This window comes from Taudactylus pleione, unplaced genomic scaffold (genome assembly GCF_031769625.1).
Source record: "Taudactylus pleione unplaced genomic scaffold, aTauple2 ptg001990l, whole genome shotgun sequence".
Classification (NCBI taxonomy): domain Eukaryota; kingdom Metazoa; phylum Chordata; class Amphibia; order Anura; family Myobatrachidae; genus Taudactylus; species Taudactylus pleione.
In genome coordinates this window covers 2,669,738-2,687,569 of record NW_028286386.1, presented here as the reverse complement: position 1 = coordinate 2,687,569, position 17,832 = coordinate 2,669,738, and the positions used below count along the sequence as shown (strand labels likewise).

At 47.3% G+C, this 17,832-nt stretch overlaps 1 protein-coding gene across 4 annotated transcripts in view; it reads right to left on the bottom strand.

The window, feature by feature from the left end:
- The window catches only part of UIMC1 (ubiquitin interaction motif containing 1), a 136,547-nt gene that overhangs the window by 48,413 nt on the left and 70,302 nt on the right, over window positions 1-17,832 (bottom strand). For all 4 annotated transcript variants that reach the window (XM_088465530.1, XM_088465531.1, XM_088465528.1 and 1 more), the window contains exons 6-8: window positions 10,664-10,728; window positions 8,966-9,054; window positions 7,923-8,005 (exon numbers count right to left, since the gene is read on the bottom strand). In XM_088465530.1, coding sequence (XP_088321656.1) covers window positions 7,923-8,005; window positions 8,966-9,054; window positions 10,664-10,728 — 237 coding nt within the window. The remainder of the gene's footprint in view (window positions 1-7,922; window positions 8,006-8,965; window positions 9,055-10,663; window positions 10,729-17,832) is intronic.

Genomic DNA, 17,832 nt, shown 5'->3' with positions numbered 1-17,832 from the left:
TATATCCTCAGGTGTAGAAACAGGGTCGTCCGGAAGTCCAGGACTGCTCGGTACTGGATATGGTGGCCCCCATGGAGGCCGACAGCCTAGGAAAAAACAGGCCTTTAGGCTGACCCTGAGGACAAAAAGACTTAACAGAGTTAGTCCGAATGTAGTGGGAGTAGCTAAAGACGGTATCTCCCCATTAGTGATACTGCCAACGATGCAACGATCTTGTCAAGGTCAGGACCAAACAAGATCTTCCCCATGGAAGGAGTGTGCACCTCTGCTTTCCCATAACGCAGCCATAGGGTACTGCGGCGGATACAGACGCCGCCGAAACCCTGAAAGTTAGAAGACCGGCATCCCATGAGGTAATCCCACATATGACCACTGCATATTTTATGTGAGCGGCAAAAGATATTTGAACCTCAGACGTGTTGGAGGGGAAAAACGTCACAAAAGCATCACCATGCGATGGCCATGGTAGGACGGGCAACAGGCCCTGAAAACGAGTACATTGATTTCAGGCAAAGTTACCACCTACGGATCCGTAAAATCCGTCCAGGCCGGGATGGGAGGCGTATTAATGCCTGTAACCCGATGATTAACATACAAATCCATCCCAGAAGGGGATTTCCATTACTTGTGAGGACCCTCAGGGAATGGGAAACAGGAGGCCTTTGTGACTCCTCGTATCTGGCGACAGCCAGACTCCCGCTATGAGATCCACCCGCTGGGCAGAAAACGGGAGATGTATGATACAGGCGCAGGATCGACATTCTCTATATCCAGAATGAACCTGGCTACCAGCCCCAAAGCAGGGATAATAATACTTGAAATCGGCTCCCCCCATGTGAGAGGGAAAGAGACGAATATACCATCCAGTTCACGGCAGAGCCACTGGTCAGTAACCACAGGGCGTATATCACGCCAATTAGTATTTCGTATAAAACGACATCCACCAGGGTGGCCGTTGTGGTTATCCCTGCAAGGGGAATGACAGACCGATGTTGTATCGGAGGTAATTCATGTACTGTGAAAAACCCTGGCGGGGAGCGACAGTCTGTTGCACAGGGGTAAATTGCAAGAAATTGCGAGATACCCCGAGTTCAAAAGGGCAGTATGGTGAAGTAACTCCAAGCGAGTGACGACAATGGGGCCCGCCCGGCGATCCTCAAAGGAGAGGATCCTGAGAAATAAACCGCCCTTTAAGGGGGTCGTGCAAGGGGCCCCGCACCAGATGGTGCCGCATACAGAAACCTTTCTGAGTTAAAATCCTCCGCACTAATTCCTGCAGGCTATGACTTGCAGGATAGCAATAATGGGTGCAGTATCGTGTGCAATCTCCTGGTCAGATATATTTGACTTATCTTGACGGAAATATTAAGCAGCGCCATACCGGTCCTGACTGACGCTAAGATTAGCTGCAGGGACCCATTATCAGCGTATGCAACTCACAGTTCCATCTAAAATATGGCAACGTGCAGCACGCAACAGTATGTGACAAACCTCACAGATATTAACAAATATATATATGTGAGGTCTCAGAACCACCCCAGGTACACCTGTATTAGGGCAGATAAAGAAAAGGGATAGATATACACTGACAGGTGAGAGAAAAAGCAGACAGTCAGCACTAGCATAAGTCACATACAATGCAGAAAAATATATATACATACATAAGCATGACATATAATATACTGCACAATGTCGCTACATTCAACTGCCCAGATTCAGTGTCTGGGAAGGCTATAGCGCTGTGTACACTCACCCAAAATGGCCAGGTACGCAGGGGGACTGGGCTCACTGACATCCTAAGAGTTCTGCAGCACCACAGAGAGAAAATGGCCACTGGAGACCTCAGAAGAAGCGTGGCCCGCGGAGGAAGCAGCTCAGCGACGCCAGACTGTATTATTGAAAGGCGCGCTGAGCTGAGGAGCGCTAGACAGGGAAGGCTTCCTCCCCTGGCTAGCAATTAACCCCCCGGGATGCCGGCTCCCGCTGCCGCTATAATCCCTGGTGGGCTGTGGACACGCGGGGTATGCCTCCATGGAGGGGGAGCCCGCCGCCACCGCTAGCGCCTCCGGTCTGTCCCCAGAGACCGGAGGCATAAGGCTGCATATTCACACGTGGATCACCGCAAGCGGTGACCACGCGACTTACCTGTCCCCGTCGATCCGGCAGCAGCCCAGGGATTCCTCCAGAGCCCGGCTAGTACAGACTCTGGGGTCCCGCTGCGATCCCCAGATCTGTACTGGCGTCGCAGCGCCGGCGGGGTGTAGGAGCGGCAGCTCAGACGTCCATTGGACAGTCTGATGCTGCCACTCTGAAGAGTAGTAAAAAATAATAAAATAAAACTCTTTTAAGCTTAGGGGCTGCTAAGCAGCCCCCCTGCAGTAACGGTGACCCAACTCCGGCCGGGCACCAACTTAAACTGAGGTGCCTCTGGCTGGGGGGTGGGGTTATAGGGAGAGTGGACCCAAGTGCATCCTGGGAGCTAAAAGCTTTAACTGCGTGGTGCCCGGATTTGGTTCCCAACCTATACCCCAAGGTCAACCCTGTGGACCCCTATGGACCCTGAAGTAGAAAGAGCCCCTAAATCAGAAACACGTCTGGCCGAAGCTATGGCCAGAAGGAAAACAGTCTTAGCTGTTAGCTATTTAAGATCCACTGAGCCCAGTGGTTCAAACGGCGGTCCCTGGAGAGCCCTCAGGACCAAAGCCAAATCCCAAGGCGCCACAGGTTGAACAAAGGGTGGCTGAATGCGGAGAACACCTTGCATAAAGGTGCGCTTTCCGGGATTGTAGCAATCCTACGTTGAAACCAGACAGACAGGGCCGAAACCTGTACCTTCAAAGAAGCAAGGCGAAGCCCATGATCTAGTCCCGCTTGTAGGAAGTCGAGTATCCGAGACAGACGAAACTCCCGCGGTGCATAACCTCTCGGTCGACACCACTGGAAGAACGTATGCCACACGCGATGGTATATCCTTGCGGAAGACGGTTTCCGAGCTAGTAACATGGTACGCAGTACAGAGCTGGAAAACCCCCTGGACCTCAACATGGCTGTCTCAACAGCCACGCCGTCAAAGACAGCAGAGTCAGGTCCGGGTGAAGACAAGGACCCTGCGACAGAAGGTCCGGTCGTAGCGGCAACCGCAGAGGACTGTCCACGGACAGACCTTGAAGGTCTGAGAACCAGTGCCGTCTGGGCCACGCGGGAGCTATCAACAGGAGCGTCCCTCCTTCCTGTTTGAATTTCCGGATTACCCGTGGAAGAAGGGAGACCGGAGGAAACAAGTAAGCGAACCGGAACGTCCACAGGACGGACAGAGCATCCACCAGAGACCCCTTTTCGTCTCTTGTGCGCGACCCGTACACCGGTAACTTGTTGTTGTGCCGGGACGCCATGAGATTGATCTCTGGAAGACCCCACTTGTCCACCAGCAGTTGAAAAACGTCCGGGTGCAGGGACCATTCCCCCGGATGAACGTCCTGGCGACTGAGAAAGTCCGCCTCCCAATTTAGCACTCCGGGATGAAGACAGCTGATATGGCCGGAAGATTGCGCTCCGCCCATACCAGGATCCGAGACACCTCTACGAGAGTCGCCTGACTTCTGGTTCCTCCTTGCCGGTTTATGTAGGCCACGGTGGTAGCGTTGTCCGACTGGACCTGCACTGGGCGACCCTGGAGAACCCGATGTGCCTGCTGGAGGGCATTGAAGACCGCACGGAGTTCCAAGATATTTATTGGAAGCTCCGCTTCTGTCGGAGTCCACCTGCCCTGGAACAAGTGTGGACCCGAAACTGCTCCCCAGCCCCGAAGACTGGCGTCCATTGTCAACAGGACCCAATTTGGTACCCAGAACGGACGTCCCTTGTTGAGATGGGTCGTCTGCAACCACCAGGCAAGGGACAGGCGAACCTCCGGAGTGAGCACTATCGTCTGGGATTTGAGAGACTGAGGCAGCCCGTTCCACTTGGACAGGATCAGGTGCTGCAGAGGTCTGGAGTGAAACTGGGCATATTCCACCATGTCGAACACCGACACCATGGAGCCCAGTAACCTCATCGCCGAGTGTAGAGAGACCCGGCGGCTGTGCAGACAACTGCGCACCCTCGACTGTAAAGCAGAGATTTTTTTCCCCCGTCACAAAGATCCTTTGCTGTCCCGAGTCCAATAAGGCTCCGAGGTGCAGAATCCGCCGAGACGGGATTAGAGTGGACTTCTGCCAGTTTATTAACCAGCCGTGCCGTTGCAGTAGCGCAATGGTCAGGTCCAAGTGGCGCAGAAGGAGCTCCGGAGATCCTGCCACTAATAAAAGGTCGTCCAAGTACGGCAACATGCGGACTCCCTGCAGCCGCAGAGAAGCCGCCATGACCGCCATCACCTTGGTGAACACACGTGGTGCTGTCGCCAGGCCAAAAGGCAATGCCCGAAACTGAAAGTGGTCGCTGAGGATTGCAAACCTGAGGAACTGTTGATGGCGCAAAAGAATAGGGACATGCAGGTAAGCGTCCTGTATGTCCAATGACACCATGTAGTCCCCAGGTTCCAGCGCCAGAATGATGGACCATAGGGTCTCCATCCGAAACTTCGGCACCCGCAAAGACTTGTTGAGAGCTTTGAGGTTGAGAATCGGACGATATGACCCATTGGGTTTCTGCACCAAAAAGAGATTGGAATAGAAACTCTGGCCCCACTGGGAGAATGGAACAGGCACTATAACTCCAGCCTGGAGCATAGTGTGGCCTTGTTCCGGTCTGATGGTAGACCCGTGGTGAAAAATCGAGCCGGGGGTCTGTGCCAGAAAGAGAGGGCGTACCCGTGGGAGACCACCTCGAGAACCCAAGTGTCTGTCGTGGTGACCGACCAACACCGGGCGAACTGCAGCAGGCGGCCTCCCACTTTGGGATCCCCCAAAGGGAGGCCCGGACAGTCAGGCCGCAGGCTTGTCATCTGGCTTAGGGGCCGGACGTCTGGTACTCCAGGGCTGCTTCCGGGGCTTGGCCGATTTCTTGGGACCAGCCTGTCGGGGAAAAGACTGTGGTTTGGGCCTGCCCTGGGCCCTATAAGACCGAAAGGCCGATGGTCCTGAACCAGAAGGAACAGCGGCCGACGGGAGACATGCCGATTTGGCTGCCGCCAGTGTGGCTACAATCTTGTCCAGATCTGGACCGAAGAGAACTTCTCCGTTAAAGGGCAACGCCTCCAAACCCTTTTTGGAATCAGCGTCCGCCTTCCAGGATCGCAACCACAAGGTGCGACGAGCAGCCACCGCTGCTGAAGAAATTCGAGACACCAGGGTACTAATGTCTAAGGCCGCCTCGTTGTTATAAGTGGCCGAATCACGGAGATTACCAATCAACTCCGCCTGTTCAGCCGGACAGTCGGAATCGAAGGACGCCTCCAACGAATTCGCCCAGCGCTCCATAGCTCTGGCAACCCAGCAAATAGCCATAGCCGGCCGCGCTGCCCCCCCCCCCGCAAAGGAATAAGCGGACTTCAGGCAGATCTCCACCTTGCGGTCCGTAGCATCCTTAAGGGAGGACATGGATGGCATTGGTAATGTGGCACTACGGACAAGACGTGTCACATGAGAATCCACCTGTGGAGGGGATTCCCACTTAGCAAAATAATTATCCGCGAACGGATAAGCCACCGCCAGGCGCCTCTGCGGCTGGTATCGCTTGCCAGGCTGTTTCCACGCCTCCTCTAAATGGTCCACCAACTGACCCGAAAGAGGAAAGACTGTGGTGTCACCCTTCACATCCTTAAAAAAGGCATACTTGGATTTAGCCGCTGGGGGAACTTCGTCCTCAATCACCAAGGCTGTGCGGACCGCCCGAATAAGTCCAGGAATATACACCTTGGACCTAGCGTCTGCGTCCTTAGTATGGAGAGGTTCCTGATCGTAAGGATCCAGAATCTCCCCATCATCAGACGTCCCTTCATCATCCTCATAAGGAACTGACAGAGACGCCACCGGCCGTTTATGTGGCCGCATCACAGCCTCCCCCTGCAACACATCCGACAAGTGCTGTACAGAACTAGTCAGGGAGTTAACCCACGCCGGCTCCTGAGAAACCGGGAGAGGGGAAATAGGGAGACTGCGGGGTACCACCAATTGTCTTGGGAAACCCTGCATGGGTGACGACACCACTGATTGCTGGGACAAACCCATCTGCGTAAATGCGGGCTGCGGAGCTAACTGGCTCACTAAGGTTGTAAGCGCCTGAACGAAACAAGCCCAGGGCGGCTCCTGTACCAGTGCTGTAACCATAATAGGCCGCGCCATTGACAAACACTGCCGGCAGAGGCCCTCCGCGCTACCCTCCCCCTCCGCTAAAGGTACTTTACACGTAGTACACTGTAGCCGGAGAGGAAAGTCACTTTCAGACATGATGGTAGAAAGTATGTGACCCCTCTCACCAATTGTTTTAAAAAGGCGAGAGACCACCCTGCAGCACCGCACCGCAAGGGCTTTAGCAGAAAGAACAGGAACAGTAATAAGGCTGACAGTCAGAAAAGAAAAGTACAGGCAGCAGCGCTAGCACAGTCACATACAATGCAAAGAAACTCAATTCCTGCACTAACCAGCGCTGATAAATCAACTACACAGACACAGAGTCTGGTAGGACACAGCGCTGCATACACAGACCTGACCACAGCGGAGGAGAGGTATGCGGGGGGACCCAGACCACGATGCCTCCGTCCAGACTTCCAGCAGCGTTCACCATGCGTTCTTGAAGATGGCCGCCGAGGAGCAGAGAGGAGGCTGGCCTGGGGGAGGAGCGCTGCCACAGGGCCAGTCGGTGTGTTGCAGAGAGGGCTGTGTGCAGCGGGGGAGGCGTCGGCTGTGAGACAGGGAAGACGCGCTCCCCTGGCATGCATTTAACCCCCAGGACGCTGCAGCGCTACCGCTCTGCTGCGGTCCGCTGTCCCAGGGGGGTAGTGGAAGCGCAGGGGACTCTGGACCATGTAACAGCGGGGACCCACCGCGGGACCCCGCTGCTTACCTTGCTGTCCCCCTTGATTCCGGCCATGGTCCGGAACATCTGGGTTCACCGCTAGCTGTGACCCCAGATGCTCACCAGCATCCCCGGATCGGTACCGGCGTTCTGGTACCGGCGGGGGTTTAGGGAAGACAGCATGGACGTCAGTACTGACAGTCCATGCTGTACTTCCAGATGTGCAGCCACAGCTGCATGTAGAAAACTTCAGGGGCTCTTCTTAGCCCCCACTCCAACAGGTGCACCCGACTCCGGCCGGGCACCAAACTAAACTGAGATGCCTTGGCTCGGGGGCGGGGTATAGGAGGGGGACCCTAGTGCATCCTGGGAGGCTGAAAGCTTAACTCTATGGTGCCCGATGACTGACGTCACACCTATACCCCAAGGTATCCTGTGGATACCCTATGGACCCTGAAGTAGAATTAGAAAATAATACACAATGCACAGACCTAAAACTTACAGTATGTCTTCCTGGCAAGGAAAATGAATAAAACTGACTTGATAACACAATTCTCTGAAGGTGGACTTTAAAATTTCTATTTTGCCTCAAAGCATATATTATTTATGCTGCATGTGTATATTTATTAGAATGTTCTCATCAGGGCCGTAGCTAGGGTAGTGCGGCCGATGTCATCGCACAGGGCACCAGGGGGCACAGTTTGGGCCTGCCAAATTTCTGTTTATTATCATTCTTGCTTGTAGCTTCCTCTTATTTAATCCCCAGCATCTCCTGGCCTCTCCTTTCTCTTCCCTGACCCTTCCCCATGAAGCCATGGCCCTTTTTTGGGTGCATTATGTCCCTTTGAAAAATGAGGGGGAGCCAATGCTCTTTCTGGCACAGGGCACCAAAAAGTCTAGTTACGGCTCTGGTTCTCATCACAATTACATATATCTTTGCTATTTACGGTTTCATTGATTATTTTTACCTGTGGTACAGGGGTTGGCTCTGTTACGTCTGCACCATCTTCTTGGTCAGAGTCCTGTTGTCTGGCTGGACTGGGCTGTGTCTCTGCAGAATGAAGCAAACATAGTTAGAATGGTATAAACATGGTGCCCACAGTTACTTAACAGAAGCAGCATCTCTCCAAATACAGACAAGTCATATTTCTATATAGGGAGCACAACCGTTGGCTCTGTGGTTCATTCATGTGCTACGTATATAAATCTATAGCTATGCAAAAGTACTAATTTCTACTTGCAACCGGGACTTCAGGGTCATGTGGATGCCAGATATAACTAAAATGTCATAAGAATGATATCTGAATATGGTATGTCTTCTTTCAGGTATCTCAGAACAATAAACTAGAATGCAGTCTGCCCATTGTAATATAGCCAGTTCCTAGTTAATGATTTCTCTGCATGTTCCGATTGACAGGCGATATTTAACCCACAATACGGTATTATTAGGAGATACTGCTTTACACTATATTTTAGTATACATTTTTTACACAAGTGGCCTTTTGCAAATTATAAAAGCTTGGATACAAGGGAAATATTGATATAGTGGTATAAAAATAATAAAATTTAAAATGGCCATACAAATAAAAGCTAAACAAGTCTAATTTAGCATTTATTTATATTGCCATTTTTAATCTATTAGTCAAAGCCGCTGATAACTGGCGTTTTTGATAACCTGCTAGTTAGTAAATCAACCTTTGTGTCATAATAATCTAATTATCTATATACATTCAGAGAAATCAGTGAAATGGGTTTGATACCACACAGATATGGCCCTGCTTAGCATTTATATGTTCTCCCTGTATCTGGGGCTCATCTGGGTGTTCTGGCTTTTTCCCACAGTACAGAAACATGCAGGTGGGTAATTTAGACTAAGATCCAATTGGGCAGGGACTGAAGTGAGCGATCCATATTCACGGGATAGTGCAGCATAATGTAGTGATGTTATACAAACAATCGTATAATAAAAAAAATATTAATCTATTAAGTGGCTGCTTTTCTTCCCATGTACCTGGGCATATTGTAATTTCTTCATCCAAAGCATCCTCCGTGTGCTCTATAAGGCGCCTGCGACTCCTCACAGCAGTTGGTGAGACAGCACTGGAATAGAAAAAAAAAAATAAGCTTCCCCAGAAAATCTGCAAAACAGCTATGGCAATAACTACTGTAGTAACAAACATCAAAAACATGGGTTATCACTAAAATGATCAGAAACAAAGATACTGTACATAACCACCATGCAATTAATCTCAGTTAGTTTTGAAATAATAATGTATTTCTAGCAACTCATTTGATGGTCAAACTAGTTTGTGACTTCAAATATGTTTTCTTTATTTTTTCTTACAAATAGACATTCTCTCATCTATTAGTACAACTAATGCTAGCCCCAATGTGCTGTATAGGGGAATAAATACAAATAGCATGAAAGATCAGAGACAAGAGCAGGGGTGACATGCTTCACAGTAGGGAACCAATCATTCATGTGTTTAATACAGAAAAGCTTACCAGTCAGTTATATGTAGCTCGATTCAGTGGTTCCCAAACTTTCTAAGTTAGAGGCACCCTTAGGGTATAACACTGTCACTAACCCTTTGCCCTCCCCCATGTCTCTCCCTTTGCCCTCCCCCATGTCTCTCCCTTTGCCCCCCCATGTCTCTCCCTTTGCCCCCCCATGTCTCTCCCTTTGCCCCCCTCCACGACCCCCCCTTACTTACCTTTAGTTGTAATCGCCAGCACCATTCTGCAGCATCACTCCTGAGATCAGCCTCTCCCTGTCTGACCTCCCACAACGCACTGCGTTGTAGGACCCCATTCAGCAATAGACAGCCTCAGGATTCACTGCCTGTTGCTTTCCCCTGACAGGACGACCCCTGTACGCCCCCCGTGCAGAAAAAACTAATTACACATACAAAAATACACTGGGCAGTCTCATTAGGCCACTGCCCGCGGCACCCCGGTGAAAGATAAGCGGCACCCCGGGGAGCCATGGGGCACAGTCTGGGAACCATTGGGTTGATTGTATCATGGGCTAAAGCCTCTGATTTGCATAAAACGTAAGGGGACATTACGTGATGGACTTTTCATGAAATATTGCAAAATATGCTAAGTATTAAACAAAAAGTAATGTGTTCTGAATGGATTTGTGAAATGTGAATTTGCATTACTCCTGCTCACAAGTTTAACAAGCTTGTTGACAAATACGCTGTGCCATTTGCTGTATAGTTAAAGAACACATATTATAAATGAAAGATATCCAAGACCATTAGAAGCATTTGATGTATCGCTTCGCTACACTCAGCATTTCACCTGCTGTACTAAATATACCAATAAAGTTACAGGTCTGTAGCGGTGCTTATACTCATTTTCAGACGATTACATTAAAAGCTTCAACTACTCCCTGAACAAGTAAGTGATCTCCCTTGTGACAAGGATATTGCCTGCTCTTGAAACATGTTTATGCAGAGAAGAAATGCACCTGAAACATGAAAATGATCACGTTGTTACGGAGAGCACTCCATAGAGACGGAGCATGGCCAGTTGCCAGTCACACAAAGTGTGGGGAAAAAACAGAAAAAGACTGATAAAAAGGCAAAAACAAACTTTCCCATAGAAATAGACCTGACTCCTAGTCAGCATCTACATATGTTATCAGTAGGAGAAGTCAGCCAAGTTCACAAGGATGGGAAAGGGAATTTGTGAGCCGTTTTACCTTTCACCGAGTGCCACTGGAGTCATCCCGGCACAGTCACCTGAAAGAGCCTTGGTAAACAGCGCCTGAGGAGATGGGAGATAAGTAAAGTAGTACTCTGATTAGTGAAATATATATTAAGTCTTAAAGAATAAGAATCATAATAAAAAATAAAAAGTAACATCAGAGCATAAATATGGACATGAAAGATACATAGGCATAGTCCTGACACGGGACTAAACCGTAGCATGTATAATATACAGCATGTCCTCATACATCTAGCCTCCTTGCACATTAAACAGCTCTAGCAGTCGCACCATGCAGTGGCGTGACTCAGTGGCATGACTCGGCAGCGCTGAGCATCTTTTCCTGCAACTTTTACCTTCAAATGCATCCTATTTGCACAAGCAGCTTCTATTGATTAAAATGATATGCGGCACGCCTATATTATGTGTGCAACCACATGTGTATCTGCATGCGAAACGCTACATTACAGTGTCACAGCCATCGTGTCCTATGCGCATCGCTGTGCGAATAGGATGCATTTGAAGGTAAAAAGTCACATGAAAAGATGCTCTCACGCGTTGTGTGTAATGTGACATAGCTCACAGAGGATAGATGTATGAGGACACATCTGTAAGTAGCACAAGCAAAGGCAACTATGATAAAGGTTAAAATCAAGAACATATTTTTAGCTTTTGATTACTGAATATCTTGAACTTAACACATCCTGTTAATGACCTTAAAAAAACAAAACAAAAAACGGTTTGCACCAGTGTCACTTACAGCAAGGTTTAGCTTAGTAGGAGACCACCTTACAAAGTAAAATTAGCCACAAAGCTGGAAAAGCTTTCCTGCAAATGCGAAGAAACAGATGCGACAGCCATGTTTTATAGATCTGCCAGCAATGCAAAACCTTCTGTTCTGCAGAATATCTTCATCCATTTGTCACAAATGATTCATATTGGGACAGCCTTGGAAAGATTTTCAAGAGTGTAAAATGTAGTGACAATGGTCTCTGCCCAATCTCGCCCCCCCCCCCACCTCCTTAAAAATAGCCAGACCTTGCGCCACTCTCTGCACTCATCCCTTGTAAGTAAATATATTTTTCTCCCATTCCCCCCCAACCCCACGGGCCAGGAAAACAAGGGACACATGATACGAAAGCCAGAAGGACACAAGGAGACAGCAGCATATACAGGAACATTAGTGTGGTTATTTAGGAGGTAAGAGCAGGGAGTGGGCGTGGTCTAAATAGCCCAAGAGAATGTGGAAGGGATGCTAGAAAATAATGAGATGCCCCATCATGAATACAAAAGTAGAGTGTATAATAACCATCCTTAATTTGCTAGAGGTGTGGCAAGGTATTCCAGTCATATATAGTATCGGATTAGAATTGGATGTAATTGGTTGTATCTTGAATAAGAACATTATGTGCGCAGTTGGCGCATCAACATGAATTTAATTTCCCATGTTGAGCTTTAGATACAAGGCAACATCCATATGAAAATAGCAGACACAGCTGATCACACAAGATAATAGAGAAGTCAGGGGAAGAGAGGCAGATTTGGGAAAACAAAATGAGATCACCAAAACAGAAGGTGTACAGTGAGGAAAGTATTGTGTTGAAAACAGAGCCTTGTGGGATACAAACAGAGTGGGATTGGATGGAAGAGGTAGTGACATTAAAAGGAGTAGTTGTATATGCAGGAAGAGAAGCAGAAAGGAAGTGTAACCAAAGTGTGCAGTGACAAAGTCCTACAGTAGGAAACCATGTGAGCACTAAGAATATTAGTGTCTTCCTGACAAGGTGGAGGAGGTAAGATCCTGGCTTATTTATGAAGAAGGAGACCACTTTGGGGCCCAGTGATTTTCCCCAATGCTGTGCATAGAAAGACCCCATATATTACCAACCCTCTCCCACAAACGCCCATAATGAAGTAACACAATGATAAAGCACCAGTCACAAAATCGGACACACAAGGCAAGTTTCAGATACCCCCTTTTTCTCCCTGGAAAGGCTGAAAATTAGGGCAAATTTTAATGAAAGAAAAAACCTAGTCAGCATTGAAAATATAAAATATGCTATCATGTTAACAGCTAACAGCAGAATGTCAACATTCTGCACATGCCAACATGTTCAATGTCGACATCATTCTGTCAACATCGTGATGTCGACTATATCCCCCAAAATTAATTTATTTCACTTTTTGTTAAGGCAGCTACTGCTCCTTTCATGCACCGAGAGTATTCCGGATCCTACTTATTATACACTTAGTAAAAATCTAAAAGGGTCAGCTAATCCTATAGCTTGATCAACATGTGGCAGGGGCTATTTCAATCTGAAATTTGCATAATACAATGTTATGTAAAAGGTGCGTATCCACTAGCAGATAGTGGAACGACGGTACGATTACCACATTGTAATCGTACAGTCGTTCCTCCTCCCCTGCAGTGCCTACACTGAACGATAAGTCGTTCAGTGCAGGCACCCTCCCTCATCCCTGAACATGGTCAATCTGTCGTTATCGGCAGATTGACCAGCATGTTCAGGGGATGATAGATGTCAAAAACGACCAGAGGGAGCGCGCATTGGTCATTTCCGACATTTTCATGCACGATATCGTTAAATCGCTCATTTTAATCGGCTAGTGGATACCCACCTTAAGTGGGCTAAATGACAAATAAATGAGGGGCACTGATATTTTCAGTAACCTCAACATACGATTCTGACATTCTATACCTCCATGAAAAAAATATGACAGGCTCCCAAATTATACTATTCAAAACATACCCGATATAACTTTCATGCACTATAGTCTTACTATTGAAGAGGTATAGCTCTTTTGGTCAAAAAAGATGAATGCAATTTAACTGGTAATGCTGCACTCTTTCTTTATATAGAAAAAAATCAGAGTTAGGTTTATTTCGCCACCTCCCCTTGGGTACTTAGGGGAAACAGTAATGTGCATCTGTATACCCATGTGCATTGTCTGTTTGGATGGGTGATTAAAATGCTGTAACTACTCAGGCTATGGGACAATGCTCCTCTTTTCTCTGCCACAACCAACAGGTCTCCAATACGTTTTGGTCTACTAAGCAATCCCTGCAACTCAGACGCGAAGATGCTAAACCCACATTACTCTCCCACATAACACCTTTTCTAGGAATGGTCTCATGGAATTGCTACATGAAATTGATAGGGGAATACAAATACTTTGATTTAAATATTAACACAAACAATCCTCATGCAATTGCTTACAGTGAAAGTCAATTTGATAGTTTATTGGCCATGTAACTAAATTATACATATTTAAAAATGAAAAATCTACAGCAGGATAGTTTGTTGGCCAAGGCACTTTTGGAAGCAGAAAACAAATACACTTCCAACAGAACACCTGAGCACAGGAAGAAATAAAATCATGGCAAGCATAGATTGCAGGAGGACAAAGATAAACAGTTTATAACAAAAATAACTTGCTTAGAGGGAAAAGGCTGGCAAGGATCTGCAGGGACATTCGCTTTGACATCCCAGTTCTTTCCATTAGAAGAACATATTACAATTTGCTGGTTAAACACGCAACTATTAACAGCAGATGTCGACATTATATAACTGGAATATTCTGTGTCTAGGCTGGGCTCACAGAGATTCTATCTCCATGTGATAAGCTAGGGATGGACAATGTTGAATGCTTAAATCACTACAGGAGGTTAGTATCCTAGAAGACATCCAAAAAAAAAACCACACTAATCCTGCTGGCCTCAATTTTAACTCCATGCCTTATCCCATCTACATCAGAGGCACAATTATAGTCTTTACTAACCAGGGCATAATAGAAATGATTGTGGGGATTACCACCCCATCTCTTCTTATTGCCTCCAACTAAAATACTCTCAAAAGTACTAGCGATTAGACTGAACACACAGTTATACATGCCATAATACAGACAAGCCAAACAGGACTTATGCTCGACAGGTCCACTGACATTAAAATAGCAAAGACCAATTTACAGTTACAAGAAAACTCCATTGGTACACATGTGGTTCTCTAACTGGACTCCAAAGAATGGGGATATCTTTGCCAAGTCATAAAATTAGATTTGGTATTAGTTTGTTGAAATGGGTCCAGATGTTGTACTGTGGTTAGTGGTTATAGTACTTGCAGTGGATTTCCTTTTTCTCCCTTCAAACTACACAGATTTACACTATGTAGACATATGTGATTGGACACCTCCGTGCAAGCGATATGCATACCATTGCACACAGGTTCCAAACAGTGGTTTCAGCAAGAACACGTTGTAGGGAGGCCCATGCACTTGCAGGTCTAAGGAAGAAGCTTCACTAGTCACTGAATGCTGGCGAAAAGCTGGAAGGACAATATCTTGGTTAATGTGGAAAGCCGGTACTACTTTTGGCAGAAAGGAAGGTTTAGTGCGTAACACTACCCTAACCTCATGAAAAAGAAGAAGCAGAGCTTTACAAAAAAGAGCCGCAAACTCAGATACCCTTCTGGCCGAGGTAATGGCCAAAATGAAAACAACCTTCAAAAGTAAGATATCGTAATTCTACAGATTCCAAAGGCTCGAACTGTGCCTTCTGAAGTGCCTCCAAAACTAAACTCAAGTACCAAGGAGGAACCAGTGGTACATACTTGGCTGTATGCGAAGAACCCACTGCAAGAAGGTCTGAACTTCTGGAATGGTGGCTAATTTCATTTGATACAGGATCGAAATGGCTGAAATTTGTCCCTTAAGAGAGGACAATCTAAGACCCTTAACCAACTCCTCATGTAGACAAGACAAGAGAGACAAAACACTCTGAACTTTTCAGGTTTGAACTTGTGTTGTTCACACCAAGAAATAAATATCTTCCATATCCGATTATAAATCTGGGAAGTAACTGGTTTGCAAGTCTGTATCGTGGTTTTCACCAGACTCTGAAAACACTTGGCCCTCAAAATATTGGATTCAAGAACCATGCCATCAAAGCCAAGCTAGGAAAAATTCGGGTAACGACATGGACCCTGAAATAACAAATCTGGACGCAGGGGAAGACGATAGGGAACGTCAGCCAACATGTTCTGAAGAACTGTGTACCAATGACTGTGCGGCCAGGCTGGAGCCACCAGAATGACCGGATGTGCCACTGATATAATCCGCTGTATTACCTTTGGTAACATTACCAGACGAGGAAAGCTGTATCCCAGCTGGAACACCCAAGGTGCTGTCACTGCATCCACCAGAGATCCTTGGAAGTTTCTTGTTGAGACGAGAAGCCATTAGATCTTTGTCTGGATATCTCCATCTGGCCACTATTTCTGCAAACACCTCCTGGTGTAATTTCCATTCCCCTTTGTGCACACTGTGGTGACTTAAGAAGTCTGCCTCCTAGCTGTCCACCTCTGGAATGTAAACTGCTGAAATAGCTGGAACCCAATTTTCTGCCCAATGAAGGATATGAGAAACCTCCCTTATTGCTTGCCAGCTGCGTGTGCCACCCTGCTTGTTTATGTAAGAAACTGCTGTGGCATTGTCTAATTGGATTTGCACTGGTAAATTCTTTAGATAGCATTAAGCCTGAATTAATGCATATCGAAATTGCCCTTAATTCCAGTATATTGATTGAGAGAGCGGCTTCCTGGACATACCAAAGACCCTGTAAGAGGCTGTCTAGAACCACCGCCCCCCAGCCTGTTAGACTGGTATCTGTGGTGACAATGGTCCAGTCTTTTATGGACAATTTTCACCCCTTGTTCAGATTTGCATCCTGTAACCACCACCGGAGAGATTACCGGGACTGCAGGGATAATCTGAACATCTGCCTGTTCAATCGAGGGTCTGATTTTACCCATCGATGAAGCAATTGGTTATGTAGAGGTCGGGTGTGAAATGTGCGAAAGGAACAGCTTCGAATGAAGCCACCATTTTTCCCAGCACTGCATAGCCCTAAAGACAGATATAAAACATCTGTAAAATGGTCCTTATTCTGGATTTCAGATCCTGAATCTTTGTCTGCGGAAGAAACACACTTAGACACTGAGTGTCGAAGGGAAGACCCAAAAATACGGTCCTCTGAGATGGATTTAAATTTGATTTAGGAAAATTGATGATCAGGCCGAATCTCTGGAGTATGCTTAAGGTAATCTGAAGATGTTGTTGCAATAGGGCCATCTAAGGTGCCTTTAGCAATAAATCACACAGATAAGCCAACATGTTTATCCCCCCCACTCCTGAGTAGGGAGATCATGTGTGCCATAACCAAATGGTAGAGCCTGAAACTGAAAATGCTGATGCCCTACTGCAAACCGCAGAAGATGCTGATTGCCTACCTCCATATTCCTATATGGAGAGATTTTCTTGATATCTATGGAGGCTAGAAATTCCTTTTCCTCCATGGAACCAATGACTGACCTTATTGACTCCATCTTGAGTTTTTCCAAAAGGAGATAAGCATTTAACCCCCAAGGTTGAGAATGGGACGAAATTACCCATCTGAAGTCGAAAAACGTGCAGAAATTTCTTGCTTGCATAAGACCCGCCTTTCTGCAACCACAGGGAGAGGGGTGGAAAAAACTCTTGTTGGAACAGGACCCTCCAAATCCAGCATGTAACCCCTGGTGACTATTTGACTAAAGGCCTGTACACACTGGACAATAAAAGGGAACGATTTGAACGATAACGTTCAACGATATAGCGTTCATATTGTCCACTGTGTATGCACTGAACGATCGACAAAGCTCGCTCCCGCAAGCCAGTAACGATATCCCCAGTCGGCTGTACATGCAGCCAAATCTGGGGATATATATCGTTAACGATGCTATGCTGCCGAATGCAGCATGGCCCCACTCCTCCCATGCCGTTCGTCGTGGCCGACATCGGCAAGTGTGTATGCACACACAGACACACTTCGTGTAGGGTGCATGAGTCTTTACCCAAAAATCCAGATTGGATCGAATACAATTTTCCCGGAATCTGAGTAAGCGACCTCCCACCAGAGGACGGTCCCAGACCCGTGACAATCATGTGGACTGACCTGCTGGCTTAGCAGCAGGCCAACTTTTGCCGGTGACCGTACGTCCCCTAAAGGTCCCTCTTCGAGAACCCCTAGATGCACCCCGGAAGCCCTGAAAGTTTCCTCTACCTTGAGTCCGAAAAGGAACGAAACCTAGGAGTATCTACTTTTGAAGTAGT